Raw genomic sequence first — 22,967 nt, forward strand, 5'->3', positions numbered from 1 at the left:
TGTCGCGTGCTTTTTTGCAGGTTTTTGTGTCATGTGATCCTCCGCATTTAACACAGGCGAATGGCCTTAGGCAGTAACTTTTTGAATGCCCGTATTTTTGACACCTTGTGCATTGAACTATTGTATTTTTTATTCTAGGTGGTTCTACTGTTATTATGCAGTTTCGTAGGACTTGTAGGTTAAATATGTTTTTGTTGTTTTCGTTTGGCTCTATATCGACAAAGAATAAGGGCAATGGTTCTTTGGTAACTCTATGTCTAACATTAATTATGTTGCGAACTTTAAAACCCTTATTATTTAATTCATGCGAGATATCTGCTGTGGGTATTGAATGGTGTAATCCTCTTATGACAACTCTATAGGCCCTCTCTTGTTTCGGTTGGTAAGTGTGATGTACAATGTTTTCTTTTCTAAGGTGCTGTATGAGTGTCCTGTAGGTGTCTGAGTTTGTAGGGTTAATTTTTACTGTATTATTTGAAATGGTTTTGGTGTAATAGGTTTCTGCCGCAGTTGCAGTTGAAAGGTTTGCTATCATAGCACTATAGTCAGTAACTCCATAAATATAGATTGGTGGCGGTGAGGGATCTTTTTTGGTGATATTTGTGTTTTGTGTATTTGATAAATTGTCTGTTTGTTCATCTAGATTTTCTTTTGAGAGGGAATCAAATCTGTTTTGTGTTTGGATTTGGTTGGACTTTTCTGAAGTTGTTTGTCTTTTCATCCTTTTTCTCTTATTGGCAACTTCTTGCCAAGGATGTTTATTTTGGTTTTCTGTTTCGTTAAGTTCTATGTCGCTATCGCTATCTGTGTAGTTATTGGTGTTTTGTGTTGATGAGAGTGAGCATTGAGGGTTTGTGGATAATGTTGTGTATTGTGACTGAATAGGGTTTTGAGTGTTTTGAATATTTTGTGCAGTTGATTGACTAGGAAATTGTACTTGGTTTGGTATAGCTATTTGGGTTGGAATAGGTATTTGGTTTGAGCATGACATTTGATTTGTTATCTGGTTAGATGGTGTTTGATTAAAATACAAAAATGGTACTTGCGGTTTTACTGCTGTTTGGTTTGACTGGTTCTGGTTATTTATTGTTGGGACATCCCGTATAGTATTCATTTGTTGATAAATTGGTTGGCCATTATTATCAAATCCTAATAAGTTCCCCGAAGGGAACATATTTCTTTTGTTTGTTTCACTAATCACTTGGTTTTTGTTACTTTTCACTTTAACAATTTTTTGATGCTGATAAGATAATTACTAGTTAATTAGGTAGTTTTACGATAAGGAAGTTCTCTAGCGCTTTTAATGACGGTACATGTTCACGCTTCGAGAATCAGATTGCTACTTCAAATAAAATAAAAAACCAAAAAAGGTATATTTTTTATAAGAAAGGCCCATTAAGTATGTGATAACGATACGGATTTATAAAAGCGTAAACATCGTGAACACAAAGCGTGATGCATAACTTTTGAAACTATGTGTATAGTTTTTAATTCCAAACAACTTTTCCTAATACATAGTAATTATTTTAATTTTTTTAGATATTCCGATTTTTTTGGTGGGATGCTTATGAGGACCCGTTGAAGCAAAGGGGAACAGTTTTCTTATTTGGAAGGACTTACTGTGAGAAAAGCAAGAGCTTCGTCAGTTGTTGCGTAGCTGTCAGAAACATTGATAGACGTCTATTTGTTTTACCGAGGCCGTATGTAAGTAGATTATTTTTCTTAATCAAGTAATGCTCTCTTGCATTCTTGAGCAAGTCAAGTATGATTGTTTTGAAACAATTGAAAATGTTATAGATAACCAACTGCGATCAAATATGAACGCATTGTCTGCAATTTCTGTCAATGCAGTTTCTTAAGTAAACTAAAATGAGTTGTTAAATGATGCCATATTTTTTTGCACTGGATTACTCAGGACATACTTTATAGGGTCAAATACACTTCTCCAAGAACTTAACACACCACCTTAAAAATGGGTCATTTTTTTGTCTCGAATTTCCTATTTTTTTTTTAAATATGTTATAGCCTTATTCTTTAACAATATCGCTGTAATAATATTGTTGCTAGACAGGTAAATTGTCATTGGATACCGGGTGTGCCAATAAAACTGATTTTTTCTAAAAGTTCGCGTGACCCTGTGGAATATTCTAGTATTTATAAAATACTGAAATGAAAACCCAACTATAGCCTCATGTTTTCTTAACATTTTTTTTGATTCATTCGCTTATGTTGAATAATAAAAAAGTTATATAATTAAAAAGTTATATAAGTAAAATAATATTAATTTTAGGAACTCGGACCAGATGGACAACCTACAGACACTCCGGTTACATTCAAGAAAATGTATGAAGAATTCAATGATAGGGTACTTAAGCCGATAGGAGTTAGTACCTTCAGATCTAGACAGACTAGTAAGAAATATGCTTTTGATCCAAATATACCACAAGAATCGGAATATATGGAAGTCAGATATCCTGTAAGTTTTTGTTATTTTGATAAAACTTTCTTGTCTATTGGCATACTTAGTTCTTGAAGTTCTTTGTTCATATTTTCTATTTTACATAGTTTTTTATACTTCTCTATCGGTTTCTGTGCCCTGTTGCATCAGTAAATACATATGCTCTTTTTTCTTTCTGTCATAATCTGACATTCTTCGTCAAACCAGTCATTCGTTCTTGTTCTTCTATATTTACATTTTATACCTAGTACTTCTTCAGCTGTTTTTATGACGTTTCTGCACTCTTCCCACTTCTCGCTTATGTTTTAGTCTTATTTTTATGTTTATATTTTCTTTATATTCCCTATTTTTTTTTGTATCTTTGGTTCCTTCTACATTGTGTCATCCATCTTTAGTACTTCTTTCCTTTTTTATGTTTGAAATTCTGGCCCTTACCCTATTTTCGACCAGGTAGTGATCAGAATCCGCATTTGCTCCTCTCCTGCCACGGACATTTGTTCAATATTCTGTTTGAAATGTTCATTTCAACCGCTACGGCCCTCCCTTAAGGATAGCGATGACAAGATTTTGATAGGCAATCCATGCGAGTCATATTTATCTATGCATGAGGGTGAAGGTCACATTTGTACTAAGGTAAGTTAGATTCAATCGAACTATTTTTCACCCCAGAATGTGTGGTATAATTTATGACCAATCTTTTCGGGACACCTTGTATATTGGTGAATGTAATCCTAGTAATTCCTGTTACTTTCATTTTAGGCAAATGATCCAAAAATTGACGCAGATCTCATACCTAAAAAGACACGCACCTTTTCAAAAATTTTCGGAGTAAACACTAGTTTCCTCGAAATCTTCTTCCTAGAAAGAAAAATCAAGGGACCTTGCTGGTTGGATATATCAAATCCAGTCCCAGTTACGAACCCCTTAAGTTGGTGTAAGTTCGAAGTGAACTGTACGAAGATGGTGGATTTAAAGGTGACAGTGACGGAAAAGCCTCTCCCTCCACCTCCTTTGGTGGTAACTGCTATTAACATAAGGACTTGCATCAACAGGAAAACTTGTGGCCATGAAATTGTGATGGCGTCTTGCTTGACGCATAAAAAATATGCCGTAGATATGCAGCCCCCAGATCCGCCCTTTCAGCAACATTTCTGTGGTAAGTATTTGCTTGTATCTTTTATATTTGTGTTGTACGATTAAGGGGGGGGGGGGTATAGTTGGAAAATTTTGAAGTTTTAATTTTTTTTTTATTATTTTAAATGAATAACTTCAAGAATACTCTCTGAAAATTTCAGATTGATAGGAGCAAAAGTACCGGACATACAGCATGTTGAATATCGCTACCTTAGACTCGCTTTGCAGCTTCGCTCCAGCGTGCTTGAACGTAGTGAGAAAAATTCAACAGACTTTCCAATTTCTTTTATAAATTACTCTGCGATTCAAAAACATATTCCGGGGTGCATCAGTTTACGATTTGACTGACAAAAAGAAATTGAAAATAAAAGTTGTCACAACTTTAAACGTGATATTCTCAAAATTGCTTTTTTCAAGTATGCTGGACATTGTAACTCAAAAACTGCTCAACCGATCCACCTAAAATTTTGCATAGATTTTCTTTAGATATTTCGTGAGGTAGCGTTGTCGAGATATTTTTTGTTTTATGCTTATTTTTTGTTGATATGTAAAGTTTGTTTAGCAGTAAATGGTTGACTTAAATGGTCAATACTTGTACTGGTACTTCAATAGTATAAAAGGCCCGGTTTCAGGTAAAATTTAAATATGTTTGAATGCTTCTTTTTCTATAATCTTAGCAATTAAAATAGATTTAATTTATTTTAAAACTCATTTGAAAACATTACTTTCGGGTATGGTAAAACAATATATTTTACATCCGTTTTTTTTTGTTTTTGTCGTCGTAATTATTGCAAATTTTGTGGATTGTTTTCTTTATTATAGGAGTACCGTCTAGTCAGTGTTAATTGTCAAAAGACCAACTCTGTCTACCTCGATTGCTTATCGCTCCGGACTGGTCTTAACAATGGGCCAAGTCAGATAAAGGGTACCCCCCGTTAAGATAGGCAAAATGCCCTCACTCCCAGAATTCAACTTTTTAAATTTTTTTACGTTCTATATGATTAAAAAATAAGACTCAGCGAAATTTTAGCCCGCCAACCCCCTACCCCCTCCCCCCACCATCAAAAACGTAATTTTTTCGACATTAATTTTTTTAGCTGGGTTGCAATTAATTTAAAAATTTCAAAAAATTCATAAGCATAGCTGAGACTTTTACACAACATGTCTATTTTTTATAGATCCGTACGGTTAGTGTACATAACCTCAAAAAATTTTTTAACTTTTTTAAACCTTATAACTTTTTCTTGGAGGGGGCTACAGGTCCAATTTTTTTTGCATTTTGTGTATTTTATCAAAAGCTATCTCTATGATTTTTTTCAGATTTTTCCGTTAGGTGCGCCATCTTGAAAAATCCGGAAAACTGTTTTTTTAGGGGGTTTTTGGGGATTTTCTTAATTTTAGAGACTTCAAAATAGGTCAACTCAAGGTTTTTCTTATAGATTATATATAATTTAAAGTAACTAAGTTTTCAACGTCATTTAAAAAGTGGATTAAACACCTTTAAACCCCCCAAAAACCATGTTTTTTAAAGTTTTTTAAGGGTTTTTGCGGGGTTAATCATATTTTTTGAGACCGATATCGCCTAAATAAATTTTTTCATTTTTTTACATTATATGTAATTAAAAAAGAAGATTCATGGCAATCTTAGCCCCCACCTTCGTCCCCCCACCACCAAAAACGTAATTTATTTATTCCTTTTTAATTTTTTTAGGCCGGTAACTAATTTAAAAATTTCAAAAAAATCACATGCATAGTTCAAGCTTTTACAAAAGTCTATTTCCTGTAGACTTGTATGTTGAGTGTACATAACCTCAAATATTTTTTTAACAAATAATTTTTTTGGGGATAGCTGCAGATCCAATTTTTATCCCTATTTTTACTTTGTGTATTTTATCAAAAACTATATTTCTGATTGGTTGTAGCTTTTTCTGTTAAGTGCGCTGCATTCAACATCCCAAAAAACTATTTATTTTTTTAGGGATTTTTGGTGTAGGTATAAATTATTTTTTTTTATATACCATACTTTTAAATTTTAAATAATATGTCAAAATCAAGGTTTTTATAATTTATACATAATAATATTGTATGCATGTTATCAAACATTTTATAACTGAAACGATGTATTTCTCATACTCATAAAAGCTTAGAGATTTCTAGAAACATGCGAAAAACTAAGAAAAATCTTAAAGACTAAATTATAAAGCTCCTAATAGTATAGTTCCGCTAATAGGACTTTTCAACGCTTCTCATTTGTTTCGAGCTTTTGTTAGATGTCGTATATTAATATTATACACGGACAAACGGATTGTACAACATGAAAGAAGCTCGAAACAAATGAGAAGCGTTGAAAATATAAAATTCCTTTTGGGTGGCGTCTGTGCGTCGACCTGAAAACCGTTCAGTTCGCCGTCTGACCAGTTTGAAGTTAGAATGTGGCTTGGCAGCTTCCGACTGGTTAAGTCATTCACCGTCTAACAAGTCATGTTTGTTCTAGATCTTTATCGTATATAGAAACACGACAAGAGTGTACATCTTGAATCATTCTGTATGTAGTCTTTTTATACCTATTTAAAGTAAAGACATTTTGTGTAAAGAAAATTAATATCGCATTAATAGATTTTTTTTTTCGTGGAATTTATGGCTTTGGTGAGGACCAATTAGCCAGACTATGTTAGATTGTATAAATAGTTTGTGTAAATTGTTTCATAGTATCAAACTTGAGCATGATGTATTCATTTGTTTTGTTAGTAATATGTAGCATTAGTAAAGTGTAAGGTGTTTAATTTTTTTTTCCTTCCGCGCTAGAGCATCAACCCGGTTCAACGCCGCGGAGGCTTTAGCCCTCTTTGTGTGTGTTTTTATTTATTTTCTTTTTTTTGTTTTCTTTTTTTTTTGCTTTTTTGTTTGTTTTTTTTTTGTTTTTTTTTGTTTTTTTTTGTTTTTTTTTGTTTTTTTTTTGTTTTTTTTGGTTTTTTTTAATTGGTTTATTTTTTTTTACTTGGTTTTTTTTTTATTATTTTTTTTATTTTTTTTTTTGTATTCACCTTTTTTTTTTCCTTTAATGCTTTACATTTAGTTTGTTTTGCAGAATTGCTTACAAAATTGGTTAGTAATTTTACAATTTTAGTTTACAGTTTATGATGTGTTGATGAAGTACATAAAGTATATTATTATTTCCTGAAAAAATAATACAATTTAGGTCTATTGGAAGGTTTATCTTGTAGTGAATTAAGTTTTTATATAGATTATTAATGTTTACAATATTTATTGGACATTCAAGTAAAACATGTACCAATGTACCCATTTTACCACAACTACACAGTGGATCGTCTGTAATTTTTATTTTGTGCTTATAATAAGGTGTTAGTGCATGGTTTGCACGTATTCGATTTATTGTGGCGACAAAGTTTCTGTTTGGTATTTTGTGAAACCATGGTTTTCTAGGGATCCTTGGCTGGTGTTTACAAAAGTTTGTTCCAGTTGTTGATGCACTGTATAGGTTTTGCCACATCTCATTTATTTTGTTCCTTTGATTTAAGAATAAATCGGACGGGGGTAGTGTAAGATTTAGTTCTTCTCCTGATGTTGGAGCTGTTTTTGCTAAGGCATCCACCATTTCATTACCTGTTATGCCTGCGTGTCCCTTTACCCATAGATATATGACGACTTTATTCTTGATGTGTATCTCATTATGTAAATACAGGATTTTTGCTTCAATATGATTAACTGATCTATTTATTTTAACATTTTTAAGTTTATCTACTGCACTTTTGCTGTCCGTACATATTATAAATTTGTCGTGGTTAGAGCCGAGTACGTATTTCATAGCTTGCACTATTGCTGTTAGTTCTGCAGTGTATATGGAAGCTTCCTTTGGTAAAATAAATTTTTTGTCAGTATTTTCCTCAAAATGGTAAAAGGCACAACTGGTATATTCTTTTGACTTTGATCCATCAGTGAATATAGAATCATAGTTTGGCCAGTATTTGTTTTTTGTTTCGTCGAACTTTGTTTGATTGATACTTGCTACTTCTTCACTTTCAAAATAGTAGGTTCTAATTTCACGTGAAAAAATTTGTTCAGGTGAGTAAATTAAAACTGGAGGGAGTTGGTTGGAATAGAGTATATCTGTAATGTCAGCTATTTCTGAGAAAGATTCTACTATGAGGGGGGTTTTCTTGAAGTGCCAGTATCTATGGGTCAAAACTTGAACTGTTAGTGACTGTACACTATTGAGGTAAGAAGTTTTTTTTGAAATGGTTTTTATCATGAATTTTCTGCTCAATAGTTGTCTTCTTAGTTTAAGAGGAGGTTCCACGGCTTCAGCTTGTATAATGTTTATGGGCGTTGACTTAAGATATCCCAGGCAAACTCTTAAGCATTTATTTTGTTGTATCTCGATTTTATTTAGATGTGTATCTGCTGCTGTTCCATAGAGTTGACTTCCATAATCCATTATTGATCGTACCATTGTTTTGTAGAATAGTAAAGCCGTATTTGGGTCTGCTCCCCACTTTGCTCTACAAAACGCTCTTAGGATATTTATAGAATTACTTGTTTTTTTGATAATTTGGTGGATACAGTCCTTCCATAATAGTTTTCTATCTAGATGCAGACCAAGATATTTTACAGAGTTACTAATACAGAGTTTATATTTTCCTATTGTTAATTGTCTTTGATAGTTGTTTCTGTTTCTAGAGAAAATACATATATTGGTTTTGGACTCGGATATGGAAAGTCCCATGTTGTCTAGGTATTTTTGGATTTTTATAAATTCAGTGTTGATATTTTCTATACATTTGTCCTCTGATTTGCTACTGGTGTAAATAACAACATCATCAGCGTATTGAATGATTTTAGACTTTTGTGATATAACATTTTCTATATCCATTGTGTACAGGCTGTAGAGGATTGGGCTCAGGATACTACCTTGTGGTAATCCAGATCTACATATTCTTGATTCCGAAATTTCTTGATTTATCTTTAAGGAAACTGATCGATTAGAGTAAGCTGATTTTATGAAGTTGGCAAAGGAGGTTGGTAGACCAATATTGATGAGCTTCTCTTCTAGTATATTTATTTGAACATTATCATATGCTGAAGTTATATCCAAAAATGTGGCCAAAGTGCTGTATTTGTGTGTGAATCCTAGATAGATGTCATTTACTAGTATCGTTAGGGGTTCCAAGGAAGATCTTCCCTTTCTAAAAGCATATTGTGAGTCAGGTAATGTTTTTTCATTTTCTAGCCAATATTCAAGCCTGTTCTTTATCATTCTTTCCATGGTTTTAAATATACACGATGATAAAGCTATGGGTCTATATGAATCTGCATTTCCATTCTGTTTTCCAGGTTTTTTGATATGTACTATGATGTATTCTTTCCACATCGGTGGAAAAGGAATCCTATTTATCCAAATCGAATTGAACAATTCCAACAGGGCTTTCTTATGGTCTAAGGGCATTTTATGCAACATATTATATGAAATGTTATCCGCCCGGGAGATTTATTATTTGTTGATTTAATGCAATGATCGAGTTCCCATAATTGAAATAACGATTGTAGGAAAGAAGTGTTCCTATTTACAGTAGCTATTTGTTGAGTAATGTTGTTTTCGACCCATGGAGGTGAGATTTTTGTGTGGAATTCGCTTATCCAGTCTTCTTTGGGGTCCATTAGGGGTTTATTCGCTTGTTTTCGGTTTTTATATCGGTTTACTTTGTTCCACACTTCTTTAATTGGTGTATTTTGATTTAGATTTTGGCAGTAATTTATCCAACTTTTTTTCTTAGTTTCTTTAAAAGTTTTTTTAGCTACTGCATCAAGTCTTTTATATTCTGTTAGATTATTAAGATTTGGAGCCTGTGTGTAGGTTAAGAAAGCTTGTTTTCTTGCTTTAGCAGCTATGTTACAGGTTTCGTTCCACCAGTCCTTTGAGCAATGATTTCTATTTTGTGCGTTTGATTTTCGTAACGGAATTGCTTTGTCGGCAGCTTTGTTAATATTGTCGATAATGCCCATTAGTGATGATTTTGGTTCTGTTGCTTCAAGGGTAGCGGTGTATACATCCCAATTAGCAGCCTTGAGTCTCCATATATTATGTTTTGTCTGTTTAATTTGCGCAGGTGGGATATTCCTTCCAAATTGTATGTGTATTGGTAAGTGATTAGAGCCATAAGGTTCTTCTAAAGTACACCACGTAATTAGTTGTGTCAGATCCTGTGTACAGAGGGTCAAGTCTACAGCTGACTTCTTATTGTTTGCTAATGTAGGTGATCCGTCGTTTATAATTACTAGGTTGCATTGTTCGATAGCTTCCAAAAGAATCTTGCCATAGATATCGTCATATCCATCGTTCCATGCCAAACTATGTGCGTTAAAGTCGCCCCCAATTATGAATGGTTTTGGAATTTGTTCCAAAAAGTTAATCCACTGTTGTAATGATATTCTAGTTCTCGGTTTAAGGTATACCGAAACAAAGTAAATTTTTTTATGTATTGATGTGATCTTGATTATTGATATGAGATAATATTCTTATATGTTACTTAATTTAATCAATGTATTAATACTAATCCAATTAATTAACCAGATCACATATCAATATGTTTTCAATCTCAGGGCGAATTATAAATTAATTACTTACTTCCGTGGCTTCTAAATATTTCTTAATGGTTCCTAATCGGGATAGAAAAGAAAAGAGTAAAAAAAAATACACATATGGGTCACAATTATAATCAAAATATTTTTTATTTTATTTAAAAAGGCAATCAATGCTTAATATTTGCTATTTCTTATTATTCTTAAACATAACATTTACAAATGGGAATCTTATTTCCTTTTGGTTTTCAATTGAAAGTTTTTATTAACATTTAACTATTAGGAGTTATTAGGAACAACTCTATTTAAGTTTGATGAAGCTTTTCTGATATTATTGATTATGTTATTCAATTTTTTATGTGGAATTTAATACGAAAAACCCATACATTCATGTCCAAACAAATGAGACTGACCTTTTCCTGGTGAACTGAAAATGTCCTCACACAAGACCCTTTCCTGCTATCCTTGGCTGCGATCAAACCTCGTCCTGGCTTCCAGTGATGTTCTCCTTTGAAAAACTAGCTCGAATAGCTCTCGTTCCTGCTTTTGTCGTGATGCTGTGTTCTACCCTTTTCGAAACTGCTATCAGCTACCGGGACACTCTGGGCTCAAGGAGGTTCTTTTACTCTCGACCTGGCCTACTTCTCGTTCCACGATAGATACTCCACACTCACGGAACTACACCGGCTTTCTCACTCCTCGAACACTACCGTCTACTACTCGACTTCACTTCTCGACAGCTCAAAACATTCTGCTCTCACTTTGTCATTCATTCCCCTACTTTCTAAATATCCCTTCCAAATTCACAAATCAATCTTCCACCACCAACTCTCATTCGTAATATTCCTCAAAACCAATTTTTAATCTTTCTAAATATGCTTAATGGATTTCAAAAGAAAATATTTAATTCCCATTCTAAAATACTTTCTAACTATTTACAAATTTTAATGACCTATTCTCTCTTTCAAATGAGTCTTATTTAGCATAGGCTAACGATCGAAACCTTCCGCGAAAAACGATAATGAACTATCATCTATTTCACTGAGTTTTATTTAGCATAGGCTAATGATCGACCTTCCGCGAAGAAACGATAATGGTACGCGTCATTCACTTTGTTTATTCTAAGCACATTGTTCCGAGTTTCGTACGCTTATTCTAATCACTTCTTAAAATTACATATAACAATTTGTTGTATACAGGTTGTTTTAAATTTATATGCCCGTGGTTGAGAAAATTGAAAATATTTTATATTAAATTGAATTCTGTTTATAATTATCAAAATTTAATTTTCATATCAAATAGAAATATAACAAATCCCCGCCTTGTATTCGATAAAATTTATCTGCATTTTTAAATAAATTTTCTCGAGGCAAAACCAACTCCCTGTATATTTCCTTACTTTAATCTACGTCTTATATCCTAACTTACTATCTACTTCATGTAATTCTGTCTTTTATTCGTGATATTTGTATACATCGTGAATATTATAAATTCCTCGGATCTTTTCCGAGTTCCTGTGCCTCAACTCATAACTATTTATCCCATTTTCATTATTCACGATGTACGGGCCTTCGAAAACAGGCATCAACTTTGCGCAAATGCCCCCAGGAAGATTTGATACTCGTAATGCCCTCACGAGTACTTTTTCACCCTTTTGGAAAGTCACTGGTCTTCTTTTTCTATTTTGTTCCTGTCTTTGGATATATTTTTCGTTGCTTCGCCGTAATCTTCTCTGTACGGTTTCAATCACCTGTTGATATTCTTTTGGCTCTTGGTCTTCCCATGGCCTTATCGGCAATACACCCTTCATGATGTATTCTGGGGTCTCTTTTGTTACTGTGCTCGGAATTGTATTTAGATACCTTTCTATTTCCGCCATTTTCCTGTCCCAGTGGCGATGTTGACCATCTGTTGCAATGCGAAGAAATTTCGTCACTTCCTGTATGAATCGTTCCGAAGGATTACTCTGTGGATGCCTGATGCTGACAAAATTTGTCTCTATTCCTCGTTCTCGAAGTTGTCCCTTGAAACGATCATTTCGGAAATACGTTGCATTGTCCAGTAGGATCTTTTTTGGTGTTCCTACTATGGCTATAAAATTGTCGATTTTTCTTAATATTTCCTCCCCCTTTGTGGTGCGGCAACTATATAATTTTACGTATTTTGAAAACACATCCACCATTACCAGAATATGTTTGTTCCTTTTAGTGGTCATAATTAGATCGCTTAACATATCTATTGCTACAATGTCTAGTTTGTTTCGGGCTTCAATATTTTTGGCAACATTTTCGTTTTTGAAATTCCGACTCTTATATTTTTGACATACATCGCACTTCTGGGTAATTTCCTTTGCAATGCGGTAATCCTGTCGGCTGATGTAATTTTCCCTAAAAACGAGCCAAACTTTTCTGCCACCGATATGCCCATTGTCCTCATGTAATTTCTTTATTATCTTTTCGGCCAATGTCTGTGTCACTAAATATAGTTCCTTTCCGTCTATTCTCTTAAAATATATGTCATTTTCTACTTCCGCTCTTCTTTTCTCTCTTTCCTCTAGGTCTTCTTGGTTTGTCCTTATCTCATTTAACGAATATATCCCTTCTTCTTGTATTAATCTATTTAGTCCCACCTGTAGAGTAATTGTTTCCTTTTTTCCCGTGTCCTCATCCCGTGTTAGAGCGTCGGCTATTATGTTGTCTTTTCCTTTTATATATCGGAACTCAAAATCATACTCCTGTAATAATAGAATACCTCTATGTATTCTATTATTTACTAATCTATTCTTCATGATATGTACTAAAGCTGCATGGTCTGTTTCGATTGTGAATTTTGCTCCCAATAAGTAAAATCTCAATTTGTTTACGCAATATAGTACACTGGCAAACTCCAATTCTGTAACACTATATTTTCTCTCATGTGTTTTAGTCACTCGCGATATAAAACATATCGGCACTTCTTGGTCGTTTTGTATTTGAGACAGAACTCCTGCAAATTTTTGTATGGACGCATCAGTTCGGAGTATAAAAGGTAAATTGTAAATGGGGTGGTATATTTTCGTTCCTTTTGCGAATTCTCGTTTTAATGTTTCGAAAGCTTCCTCCTGTTCTTCTTTCCAATTCCATTTTATTCCTTTTTTAAGCAACTTTATCAGAGGGATTTCCTTTTGGCTCAAATCGGGAATCAGTTTTTTAAAATAATTAATCGTGCCAAGAAAACCTCTCAATGTTTTCAAATTCGTTGGTCTTGGGTATTCATCTATGAGCTTGACTCTGTCTTCGGATAATCTTACTGTTTTGGTGTCCAATTGAAAACCCAAATAAATGACTTCTTTTTGAAAAAATTGACATTTTTCAATGTTTAATTTCAATCCCGCTGTGTCCAATTCTTCCAGAATTATTTCTATGTGTTTCAGATGACTCTGAGTATCTTGTGAAAAAATTAATAAATCATCGATATAATGAACTATGAAATCTTCGTGGCGATTCAAAATGGTATGTAGAGCTCGGACGAGTGCAGCACAAGCACTCTGCAATCCAAACGGCACTACCTTAAACCGGTAGACAATACCATCAATAGAAAAAGCGGTGTAGTTTCTACACTTTTCAGCTAACGGTATCAACCAAAAACTGTGTTTTAAGTCAATTTTCGAAAATATGTGTGACCCGGTGATTCTTCCAAAAATGGCCTCGATGTTTAGAGGTGATCATATTGTGATACAGTGTGCTGGTTGATATTCCTGGCATCTAAACATAATCTCAATTCTCCACTGCTTTTCTTTACTATCACAATCGGGTTAACATACGGTGAATCACATCTTTCGATGATTTGATCTTCCAACATTTTATTTATTTCTTCTTTCACCTCTTGTCGATACTTGTATGGAATCGGGTAAGTCTTTGATCGAAAATTTCCCAAGTTTTTCACCTCAAATGAATGTTCGTACTTTTTAGCCACTCTGTTTTCCTCATTGATCAAATTTTCGTAGTTTCTTAACATCAACCGCAATTCTTTTTCTTTCCCTTCTCCACATATCAATTTTCTGTCTTTTTTCTCAGATTCTTCACACATGTTTACCGTGCATTCTGCATCCTCGTTTGCATATACCTCCTCTTCAAATACCACTGTTTCAATCATATTCTTTTCACTTTCATTTTTTAGCTTTATTTCTTCTTCTCCTGAGCCCGTCTCTTCTTTTGAGGAATCCCAGGTTTCCTTTGTTTCTGATACTCTCAAATTTTCTTCTTCTGGGCTCAACTCTTCTTTTGAGGAGCCACAGGTTTCATTTTCTTTTATCTTTTTCTGACCTTTTCTCCTTTTTCTTCTTTGTCCTTGCTTCGCTGCCAAATTCATTTCCACTGTTTGTTCTTTACCTGATTCGTCCGTATTTTGTTTCTCATGTTCCTTGTCCTGTTCTTTTTCTTTTTCTTCTGTTAGTTTCATCGTATTATTTTTAAAATCTATCACTACATGTTTTTCTGCCAATTCGTCCACTCCTACTATCATGTCATGTGACATGTTTGGCATTATTACACATTGTAGTGCATACATATTCTTGCCCAGTCGTACCATTACTCGTATGCCTTCATTTGTAGTTGCCAATGTCCGTTTGTTTGCGCCCACTAAATTTACCCTAGGTATTTTATAAATTAAATTTGTTAAGTTAACTTCTTCTATTAGTTTTCTGTTGACCAATGTTATTTCAGATCCAGTGTCTATCATAATTTTAATTGGTTTCTCGTTGATAAATCCATCCACAAATTTTAAATTAACTCCATTTTTCTTTTCGTTGTTTCCTGCCAATTTAATAAACTCCTTGGGGTGACAAAAGATTCCTGTTTGATTTTTGGTTTTTAGTGAGCGCCGTCGTGAAAAGACGCCGGTTGCTCATCGTTGTTTATATTTTCGTCATAATGTCTCTCTCCGTCATATTCATCTGTCTGGGTATTATTTACTTCTCTTCTATTTTCTCTTGGTCTGTCGGATCTGTTTCGGTTTTCTCGATATCCCTGTTCATTTTGTCTACCATTATTTCTGTTTTCTTGATTTGAGCGTGTGGTGTTTCTATTCTGGTATTCTCGATTTCTGTCCTCATTCCATTGCCTATTTCTTTGTTCATAATTTCCTCTTCCGTTGTCTCTATTTTCGTTTTCCCTTCTGGGATTAAAATCTCGTCTTGTATAGTCCCTCCTATTTTGATTTCTATCTCTGTAATCTTGTGTTTCTCGGGGCCTGTAATCTTCTCGCGACCTTCTTGATTTTCTTTCTCTTAGACGTGATTCTCTTATTTGTAGGAATTGGCATAAACTATCTATGTCTTTGTAATTTTGCAATGTGATATGGTCTTCCAGCGTTTCCTCGAAATGTCTTGCAATCAGTTCGACTAATTGTTCCGATGAGTAATTATATTGTAAATGTTTTGCATTATTGTAAATTTGCAAAGCATATGTCCTTTCTGATACACCCATCCTATCATTGTATTTCCCATTTTGCAATTCCTTGTTAATTTCCAATTGTTGGACCTTTCCCCAGAAATAATTCAAAAATTTTTGTTCAAATTGTTGCCAATTGCCGAATTCTTCTTCTTTACTATCGAACCATAGGCTTGCTTCATATTTGAGATGGTTTCTGATAGTTTCTTTTGCTGTATCGAAATTTCCGATGTGTTGTATTTTCTTTTTTAGGCTATTTATGAACGGCACTGGGTGTAATCTTCTTACATCCCCGCCAAACCTTATCTTCACGTCATCTGTGCTATGTATAACCATTTCTCTTCTTTCTCCGACATTTTGTTGCGTCCGGTTTTCGGTGACTTGTTTTTCTATTTCTGTGATTCTTTTTTCCACTTCTTCTCTGTCTACTTGAATAGCATTTTCCAACTTATTTTCCAAATTTTCTAGTTCCTTTTTCTGGCCATTCGTTAACTCCTTTATTTTATCTTGAATTTTCATTTCATACTTTTCTATGCGTTCCTCCATTTTCTTGTTGTTCTCTTCTATGGCTTGTTTTGTTTCCTTCTGATCCACTTTATCCATTTTCTTTGATGTTTCTTCCTGATTTTTCTCCATTGTTTGTTTTGTTTCTCTTTGATTGTCATCCAGTTTTTGTTGTGTTTCATCCATTTTCTGTTCCATTCTTTGTGACTGGAGTTGCATCATTTGTAATAATTTATCTATTCCTGATAATTCTTGCTGTTCTGATGCCATGATTGTCGTGTCTAAAATATCTTCTTGGTCTGAATGTTCTTTTTGTTTTTTGTTATCCTTGCTTTGGCTTCTTGTCACAGACGTTTGTTTTCAAGAAGTATTATCCCCGCCAAATATGAAATTTTACTAGTATGTTACCAATACGACTTTTTTTTTTTTACCCAAATATTATAAATTGTCAATAAATATATCAAATGTAAATATCGTAAAAATAAAATATTAAATCAGTTATGTAAAATTTGTACCTAAAGAGATCTAAAATTTTATGTTATCAAATGTAAGTATCTCACTTTTTACCACAGGCATATAAATTTTCAAATACCGGCTTTACTCTTTCTATCCTTCAAATTTGCCACTAGAAATACTTTACAATGCTTTCCACGTTGGACGACAGTTGATGTGATCTTGATTATTGATATGAGATAATATTCTTATATGTTACTTAATTTAATCAATATATTAATACTAATCCAATTAATTAACCAGATCACATATCAATATCTTTTCAATCTCAGGGCGAATTATAAATTAATTACTTACTTCCGTGGCTTCTAAATATTTCTTAATGGTTCCTAATCGGGATAGAAAAGAAAAGAGTAAAAAAAAATACACATATGGGTCACAATTATAATCAAAATATTTTTTATTTTATTTAAAAAGGCAATCAATGCTTAATATTTGCTATTTCTTATTATTCTTAAACATAACATTTACAAATGGGAATCTTATTTCCTTTTGGTTTTCAATTGAAAGTTTTTATTAACATTTAACTATTAGGAGTTATTAGGAACAACTCTATTTAAGTTTGATGAAGCTTTTCTGATATTATTGATTATGTTATTCAATTTTTTATGTGGAATTTAATACGAAAAACCCATACATTCATGTCCAAACAAATGAGACTGACCTTTTCCTGGTGAACTGAAAATGTCCTCACACAAGACCCTTTCCTGCTATCCTTGGCTGCGATCAAACCTCGTCCTGGCTTCCAGTGATGTTCTCCTTTGAAAAACTAGCTCGAATAGCTCTCGTTCCTGCTTTTGTCGTGATGCTGTGTTCTACCCTTTTCGAAACTGCTATCAGCTACCGGGACACTCTGGGCTCAAGGAGGTTCTTTTACTCTCGACCTGGCCTACTTCTCGTTCCACGATAGATACTCCACACTCACGGAACTACACCGGCTTTCTCACTCCTCGAACACTACCGTCTACTACTCGACTTCACTTCTCGACAGCTCAAAACATTCTGCTCTCACTTTGTCATTCATTCCCCTACTTTCTAAATATCCCTTCCAAATTCACAAATCAATCTTCCACCACCAACTCTCATTCGTAATATTCCTCAAAACCAATTTTTAATCTTTCTAAATATGCTTAATGGATTTCAAAAGAAAATATTTAATTCCCATTCTAAAATACTTTCTAACTATTTACAAATTTTAATGACCTATTCTCTCTTTCAAATGAGTCTTATTTAGCATAGGCTAATGATCGAAACCTTCCGCGAAAAACGATAATGAACTATCATCTATTTCACTGAGTTTTATTTAGCATAGGCTAATGATCGACCTTCCGCGAAGAAACGATAATGGTACGCGTCATTCACTTTGTTTATTCTAAGCACATTGTTCCGAGTTTCGTACGCTTATTCTAATCACTTCTTAAAATTACATATAACAATTTGTTGTATACAGGTTGTTTTAAATTTATATGCCCGTGGTTGAGAAAATTGAAAATATTTTATATTAAATTGAATTCTGTTTATAATTATCAAAATTTAATTTTCATATCAAATAGAAATATAACAGTATATATGGAAAATTTACCGAGATACAAGTATGCTCAAAGTTGATTGTAGTTGGAATTGAGACTTCTTGGTATATTAAGTCTGATTTTAATAAAATGGCAGAGCCGCCGTACCCGTCGTCCCGGTCACAGCGAATATTGTTGAAGCCTTTAAAATTATAGTATTTTTCTGCTTTAAACCATGTTTCCGATAGAAGTGCAACGGAGTAGTTGCCCCTATCTAGTAGATATTCTAAGTTATTTTTATTAGAAACTGCCGAACGGCAGTTCCATTGAAGGATATTTATTGCATTGTTGAGGTCTGAGAATGTGATGACGTGTTTCCATTTATAGTTAATTTGACTAAGTTTTCGAGTTCTTCCTTATTTATGTTTATACTTTTTGTTACTAAAACTTTTGTGACAATTTCTATAACTAATTCTAATATTGAATTTATCATGCTCAAGTCTGAAGGAGATGCAACTGGATTATTATTAATATTTCCCTTATAGTTAATGCTGTCTAATATTCCTCCCGTAGGTAATTGAGATCTAGGGGAAGATATAATTTCATTATGCAAAATTAATGTTGGATCTGGACTATTTGGTCTCTGTCTTTTGAATGTTCGAGAATTTGTACTATTTGAATTATTATTGTAGAATATATTATTAGTTGACATTTTGTTAATTGGATTTGATGGGAATTGGGTGGGTGTATAATTATTGGGATTTAATGGAGGGAAAGTTTTAAGGCAGGAGAGGTTTGTAGTTTGTTCCGTATTTATGGATGTTACTTTTGCATAGGAGTTTCTGGGGAACTGTTTGTTTGCGTCTTGATAACTAATATTATTGGAAGACATAGCGTCTTTAATAAGTTTTTGACGCTGAAATTCTTGACACGCGCTTAAATTTGTAGTAAAATGATCCCCCGAACAGTTAAAACATTTTGGAGTGAGATCGGTCTTTTTACAATCTTTTGAGTTGTGGGATTCTTGACATTTATCGCACCTAGCCTTGCTCTTACACTGCCCACCTGTATGTCCAAATCGAAGACAATTAAAGCATAATAGCACCTTTTGTTTGTATGGTTCGACTTCCTTTAGTACCTTGTTGATTGTTATATATTTTGGTAGCACTTGTGACTTAAAACTAACTACGCATGTTTTTGTTGGAATGTATTGAGTACCGTTTTCATCTACTTGTCTTCGATTTAATCTTGTGACTTGAAGGACTTCAAATTTACAGTGTAAATCGTACATTTTTATTCCGTTTTTAACATACTCTACTGAAAATTCTGTGGAAATATCTTTTATTACGCCCTGTCTAACTAAAAGAAACTTAGGAATGTATATGTCTAGATTATTTTTTATAAATATTGCTTCATTTTTTTAGATATGATATAGTTAGCCGATTTATAATCTTTAAATTTTATACGTATTTTATTTCTTCCTACTGCGTCAATGCTTACAATTTTTTCATCAATTTCTTTAAAATTTGTGATAATAATGTCACCTATCCTTAACGCGTTTAATCTGCCTTTAAAATCGGGTGAATTATTTTCTAAATACGCGTAAAAAGGTCCTAGGTCGTTTTGTCGGTAAAGAAATTCCTCCCTTTTTGTTCCTACTTCTTTGTTAATGTTATTTGTTATTGAAGTGTGTACATTAGCAAAGTCATTATCGATAATGGGTTTATTATTAACAAGTTTTGTGGTACTTATCTGTGTAACTGGAACAAGATTTTGGAATCCTAATAGCTCCTCCTTTGAAGATGTTGCATGTTCTGTATCCATTTGGGTTTCTAAAACATTTTTATCGGGGGCGTCGCCCCCGCTAACTGCACTCATAACTTTTTAATGTTTTTATTCCGATTTCGCTTTTTTATTTGGTGTAATTAATTTACTTTTAAAGTTCACAAAATATTTATTTAAATATCTAATTTATAGACACCGGTTTTAAAAAACAAGCTTCTTTCCTACGCACGTCTGACTACCACGACGAATGGAAGCTAAGTGCATTAATAGATAGAAGAATTTTATTAGTTTTGTATCAAATAGACAAGATTTTAAGTGGTTAAATAAAGTTGTTTTTATACAGTGTAGGTAAGTTATGTTTGAAATATTTGACATATTATAGTATGTAGGTATGTATTATCATATAATGTTTAATTAACTTTCAATAGTTCATAAATATTTCTTCATTCAAATCATAATTAAAATTAGTTTATTTAACATAACTGAAATACAATAATTGAACTGATTCTATTACATTTTACATTATATTTAATGTTCTGAAACTGTTGTCTTGTGGCATGTTTAATTTTTAATTATTTTTATGTATGTTTATATGGGATTTAGCCACAATTTGTTGGTGTAATGAAAATTATATTTTTAGTTAAAATGATGTCTCGACATTTCAATTTCCATCACGGAAATCACTCTCAAAAGGAAAAAAAAATTGATTTTTTTAGGTTATGTATACTTTTCAATCGTTTGAATAATACTTTTATAATCAATCTTGCTCAGTTACTTACTTCTAGCATCTTCTAGTAAATTAATACATACAATATTTGAATGCACAAATATTTTAAATAAACATAAAAGATTTTCTTTTAAGTAAACTTAACATACCTTTATTAATAAAGTTAATTTAAAAATTTCAGTAAGGGTCAAAAGAGATATTATATTATTTTACAATTTTCAGAGCACTTTTTGTAATGAAATTACAATTCAAAAAACTATGTCTTCGGTCACTTCTCTAAACATTTTTTTTTAATAAATAAATAAAATAGTTTATATTTTCAAATTTAAATATCATGACAATGTTATTTACAATTATTTACAATATAATAAAATATTTTTTTTGCAGTAAAATGTCTACTTTTGAAGAGCCTGCAGCTAAAAAAAGTAAAACAAATGAAGATCGATGCTTAAATTGTCATCAGTTTTTACGTAAAATAAAAGGAAGCCATTTGGAAATTAAAACTCGAGAGCAAGCAGAACAGTTTTGCACCGAATATAACATTTTTGCTTTAACTGGAGAATTTTTATGTTTTAAGTGTCGTTCAAAATTACGTCTACAAAAACGTGTTCAAACTGCAGCAGAACCAGCAGAACCTCAATCGCAAGGTAAAAGTCAATGTGCGCAATATGAAAGTAAAGATTCTGAAAATACAAGCCACTATTCAGATGATGCAAGTCCAAATTTTAATATAGAAAATTTTGCAGTAGAAAACCTATCGTTTTCTGATCAAGAACAATCGATATCACAAAACACTGCGTCGTATGAAGATGGTTCAGAGAATATTGAATCGAGTCAAATATCAGATTCTTCTGGATCACTGTATTTACCTCTCGACAAAGTACCCACTGAAATTGTGACACTGCCATATCCTAGAACTTTAATAAGCCATAGTTACTGTTTTATATGCAAATCACGTGAAAATCTTCAAGATGTGCCGTTGAATGCTCGCTTGCAAGTTTTTGTAGAAAAAAGAATTTTCGTTCCAAGGAGAAATAGATGCTGTAAAAAGCATATAATCAAATACAGATTTTATCATGAAGAATTGTCTGAAATAAGGTCACAATCATATGAATGTGCTATAGAAACATCCGAATTAGGCCATTTTTTAGACAAATTAGCACGAGGCACAAATGTTAGTTTGCATGATAAAATAAAAGATTTGCAGTTGTCCGATGAAAAAATTAAATCCTTGACAGGTCTCACTTGGGATAATATCGGCTATGTCAGAGAAATGATGTCTTCTTCTATGAGAGAATCTGAAAACAGGACTATTTCACAAGCATTGGTCACATTTCTGATTAAATTGAGAACTGGAAACTCAGACGCATGTATTGCTGCAATACTTGAAATTGAAGAAAAAAATGTTCAAAAAAATATTAATTCAGTCCTTCCGTGTTTCCAAAAAGTATTGCCACATCATTTTGGATATAAGGCTCATTCACGGGAATTCTTTGTCAACCAGGTGTCTTCTATAGCAAGTAAGTTATACGATTTAGAAGATCATCTAGCCATAATTTGCGATGGTACATACTTGCGACACCAAAAGAGTGCCAACAATATTTATCAGCGCAAATCTTATTCTTGCCAAAAAAGACAATCACTTTGTAAACCGTTCACTATAACCACTACAAATGGTTATGTAGTTAATGTAGAGGGCCCTTTTAACGCTACACAAAACGACGCTCAAATATTGCAAAAAATATTGGAGCATCCAACTGGTTTTCAAACCATATTGAAGAAAGGTGACATATTTGTGTTAGATAGAGGTTTCCGAGACGTCGTACCTCTCCTAGAAAGCAAAGGTTTCAAAGTAGTAATGCCAGCCTTAAAAGGAAAAAGAAACCAACTTTCAGTTGAAGAATCTAATGCTTCTAGGCTAGTTACTAAGGTCAGGTGGGTTGTTGAGGCAGTACATGGAATGATTGCTCAAAAATGGAAGCTTTTACATCACCAGCTTCATAATTCTTTGTTGCACAATGCGCAACTATATTGCCAAATTGCCTGCTTTCTATACAATTTATTCGAGAAAAGATTAAATTCCGATAAAAGCGATACTGACAACATTATAGCAAGAATCGAACAAACGAAAGATTTAAAAAATACTCTCGCTGCTCAAGTCGAAGAAAAAAACTGGAACAGGAAGATTGTACCTTTTCAAAAATTCTCTTCTGAACAAATAACCGACTTTCCTGAGTTGTCAACTGAAGAGTTGAAAATATTCTTTACTGGATCGAACCAACTACACCAGGCAATATCTTATTTAGCAGAAA

The 22,967-nt window shown here is 33.1% G+C and overlaps 2 protein-coding genes across 5 annotated transcripts in view; one reads left to right on the forward strand and one right to left on the reverse strand.

Moving 5' to 3' along the window:
- LOC126889442 (DNA polymerase alpha catalytic subunit) overlaps positions 1 to 22,967 on the forward strand; it is a 107,239-nt gene that overhangs the window by 27,652 nt on the left and 56,620 nt on the right. The window contains exons 6-8 of the mRNA XM_050657750.1: positions 1,540 to 1,704; positions 2,291 to 2,476; positions 3,218 to 3,614. Coding sequence (XP_050513707.1) covers positions 1,540 to 1,704; positions 2,291 to 2,476; positions 3,218 to 3,614 — 748 coding nt within the window. The remainder of the gene's footprint in view (positions 1 to 1,539; positions 1,705 to 2,290; positions 2,477 to 3,217; positions 3,615 to 22,967) is intronic.
- The window catches only part of LOC126889443 (putative fatty acyl-CoA reductase CG5065), a 268,588-nt gene that overhangs the window by 5,709 nt on the left and 239,912 nt on the right, over positions 1 to 22,967 (reverse strand). The gene's annotated exons all lie outside the window — the stretch shown is intronic.

Source organism: Diabrotica virgifera, chromosome 8 (assembly GCF_917563875.1).
Source record: "Diabrotica virgifera virgifera chromosome 8, PGI_DIABVI_V3a".
NCBI lineage: Eukaryota > Metazoa > Arthropoda > Insecta > Coleoptera > Chrysomelidae > Diabrotica > Diabrotica virgifera.